Source organism: Alligator sinensis, unplaced genomic scaffold (genome assembly GCF_000455745.1).
Source record: "Alligator sinensis unplaced genomic scaffold, ASM45574v1 scaffold338_1, whole genome shotgun sequence".
In the NCBI taxonomy this organism is placed as follows: domain Eukaryota; kingdom Metazoa; phylum Chordata; order Crocodylia; family Alligatoridae; genus Alligator; species Alligator sinensis.
The window spans coordinates 442,308-445,917 of NW_005842719.1; the positions used below are offsets into that span (position 1 = coordinate 442,308).

At 46.4% G+C, this 3,610-nt stretch overlaps 1 protein-coding gene across 1 annotated transcript in view; it reads right to left on the reverse strand.

The window, feature by feature from the left end:
- Nucleotides 1-3,610, reverse strand: part of RBL1 (RB transcriptional corepressor like 1) — a 79,852-nt gene that overhangs the window by 53,277 nt on the left and 22,965 nt on the right. The window contains exon 8 of the mRNA XM_006034285.3: nt 1-106. This exon is cut by the window's left edge and continues 102 nt beyond it. Within this exon, the coding sequence (XP_006034347.1) occupies nt 1-106 (106 nt within the window). The remainder of the gene's footprint in view (nt 107-3,610) is intronic.

Genomic DNA, 3,610 nt, shown 5'->3' on the forward strand with positions numbered 1-3,610 from the left:
TTGAAGTGTTCCAATTTCCTCTTCGGCATCTGATCCTAAGAAAACCCTCTCATCAAAGTCACCCACTGTTAAAACATACTCTTCATACTCTTTATTCAATGCTTTGCTGGAAAGAAACCACATTTTATTATATCAAGTGTTAAACTAATAGAAACTGACTTAGATTTTCTGAACTCACTGAGATTTTACACTAGAAACCCTTCACATGATACCAGAGTAATGGTGTAACAGTAGCATGCGCTACAGCAATTACGGATAGTCAGGTTTTTGTGGCGAATTCAGTAACTAGAATGAAAAGAACTACTATTTCTTTAAGTGGATCCCAGTACCAAGTATTTCATTATTGTAGGCCTTTTTTATGAAGTCATCTAAGTAGTGATAATATAATCTGGACTCTTCAATTTAATTATAAAAATCCAAGATTTTAAAAGTTATCCTCTGTGGAAAACAAAATAATGAGGGGCTTTTTTGAAGAGAATAGGGGGGCAGGAAAATAACCAAAAGTATCTATAAATCACAAGAATAAAGGTACACTCTCAGCTTAAAATCTAGATAGTTTGAAAATATTTTAAAGTAGTTTCAGAAACAACTGTACTTGCCTCACACCAAACTTCCCTACCATTTTTGTGGTTTTGAAATGACATTTCTTTTTCTCTTTTGTGTTCTTTTTTCCTTATTGCTGTATTCAAGAATGCACAGTTAACAGGAGAGATAAACACATATAACTGTGGTCAGATGTGCAAAATAAACAGACAGATCTTAGCTATAATGCTACGTCAGGGGTGGGAAATTATTTGGGCCTGAGAGCCACATAGGGAGTTTTGATCAGCTGTTGCAGGCCAGGTCACCTTCCCACCCTTGTTACGCCTCAGCTCTGTATTCTTGGGCAACCCTGGCACAGGATGCAGTCTGTCTGACTCACAAAGGACTCACCCCCCCACCTCCTCTACCTAAACGAAACTGATTAAGATGCAGTGAGAGACACACCTAAGACCCTCCAGATAAGGGTGACAAGAGTGAACCAACTGCCCTAGGTCTCATTTACATCCAAGATGGAACCAGATGACCATTCATTTACATGAGAGATGGAGAACAGAAAGCCTGAAGCAGAGACTGCAGTGAATTCTGGGACCAGAGAAGCAGGGGAGCACTGCATGATGGGGAATCTGTGCTTCAAATGTTAATCAACCCATGTTCACACACACCCAGCTCAGCATTTATCAGACCAGTTCTAATCTGGATTTACTAAGGACTTTTTCCCCCCCAGACACACACACACAGCTCTAAGTTTAATAGGCATCTCGGGCCGTACATTCCCTGGTCCCACTATGGGAGGCCTATTTAAACTTGATTGTCTAAAACTCGGTTGCCGGGTTAGGGAATGCTGAGGCAAGAGACCGAGTCAGAGGGGTTTGAACAATGGTTAAGGGTTCATCACAACGTCCAGCCCGTTGGAACCATAATCACAGGTGTTGTCATACCGTTCCCGAGACGACTGGTGGGAGTCCTCTCCACAAAAGGTTATGAGCACCCCAATAATTGTCTTAAACCTGTTAAAAGACTATAGCAAAATCTGGAAAAGTCATGCTAAGCTGAGGCTTGTGCACAACAAGTAAAAATCCAAAATCCTGATGCTGCAAGCTATCTATTGTTCCTGAAGAAACCATGAGATATCCCATCAGTATATCTGCCACCCATAGGAATTTCAAGCTGGCTCCCAAGTATTTGGGTTACTCCCTAATCTTAAGTGTTTCCTGATTATCAATCAGTTTCCTGAGATGGTCCAAACCAGATAACCCCTTGTCAATAGAAAAGACAATGATTTACACTACTGAGGGTGCTACGGAGCAGCTGAACTGAGGGTATAAAAATCTGTAAGTGTGTGTGCTGCTAGAGGAAAAGGAAGAAAAAGAAGTAGAAGCAGGAGGAAAGAAGGAGAAGAAGAAAACCCCTGTGCTGACACCATCCCCTGTCGTTCTTGGGACGCTGGAAGAACAGATCATCTCTCCCTTCAAGGACTGTGCTACAGACTGTGCCTGTCAGCTTTGCAGCCTGAGTACCGTGGACTAGGTGAGATCCCAGCGTTCTCTGTCTTCTTTCTAGGCATAAACTTCTGAACCTGAACTGTATCAGTTAAGCTTGAGCTAAGTTTCCCCAAATACTTAGTGAAACCAGGGTAGTATTGTCATTGTTGGTGTTTGTTTTTCTTTTGCATGTCTATTACTACTAGTACTATTATATATTTCATATGCTTAGCAATAAATAACTTTTATAGTCAAACTGGTAGTAATTGGGTATATTTTTCCTTCTCTGCTTCTCTTTCCTCCCGTGCTCTGCAGCAACGCTTCTTTTACCTATGCTAAAGATCCCTGTGAAGCCCAAATTATTGTGGGGTCTGCTCATCAAGAGGCCAAAGATTGGGACGTGCTGAGTTTGAAACACATAAGGGGATCAGCTTGTACAGGCTGATTGACCCAGTTTGACTCAGACGTGCCCTTATGAACTGAATGCTGGCCCATGAGGGTGTCAGCTGGACACCCAGCCGGATTCAGAGGGATTCTGTTTACCTGTGTGCTTGTGTCTGACTGCATTTTATTGTTGCTCTTATGAACTGATTCTTGGCATATGAGGGTGTCAGCCTGTCCATGCTGATCAGCCCGGCCAGGTCAGGCGTGTCACGTTAATTTGTGTGTGTTTGTGTGTATGACTGATTTGGTGACTGGAGGAACCCAGTCCCATTGAGATTGAGTCCTGCAAGATAGCTCCACTGGGGGTGAGGGCTTGCAGAAGGGAGAAATACAGCTCCGTATAGTAACACAAGCAGCACACTGACAGAATCACCAAGACCCTAGAAACTATCCCTAATAAATGAGCATACCTCAAAGTAATGGGCAAATTTGGTAACACCCTACACCTCTACAACAACTTACCAAAACTCCTTATGGGGCTGTGGTGGGAGGGAGCAGTGCTCAGGAGAGGCTGGGATCACATGCCTGCGTCCTCTGGAGTGTGTGGGGGGAGGAGGGCGCATGTGTGTGTGCATGCATGTGGGGGGTGGGGAGGAGAGGCCAAGGGGGGTGCGCAGCAGAGCTCCTGGGGTAGTGCAGTCCACGCTTCCCCTGCGTCGCTCTGCATGGGGATGAGCTCTGCCTGCTCACACTGGGGTAGCCTGCACCACACTCCTGCAGATGGTGCTCTGTGCCCCCAGTCTCCAGTTCCAGTTTCTGGAACTAGAGCCCCGCATGCCTGCCAGGAGTAGTATGATGCCATGCAGCAGGAGTGAGAGGAGGAGCTGCTGCTGGGGGGGAGTGCAGAGCAGCACCTGGCTGGCTGCAGCCGCCCTGGAAACAGTCCGCTGGGAAGGTGCTCCTGCTCCTGGCCCAGCACATGGGGATCCAGCTCCCACGAAAGCAGGTAGGAGCTGAAGCCAGAGCCCTGGCACTATGGCAGGAGTCACCTGGCTGAAGCTGCTCTCCCACCTGCCTGAAGCTGTGGTGCAGCACAGCGTGATGCAGCAGGGGCAAGAGCAGTTTCCAGTAGGCTGTTCCAGGTGCAGCTGCAGCCAGCTGGGTGCTGCTTTGCACCTCCCTCCAGCAGCAGCTCCTCTCGC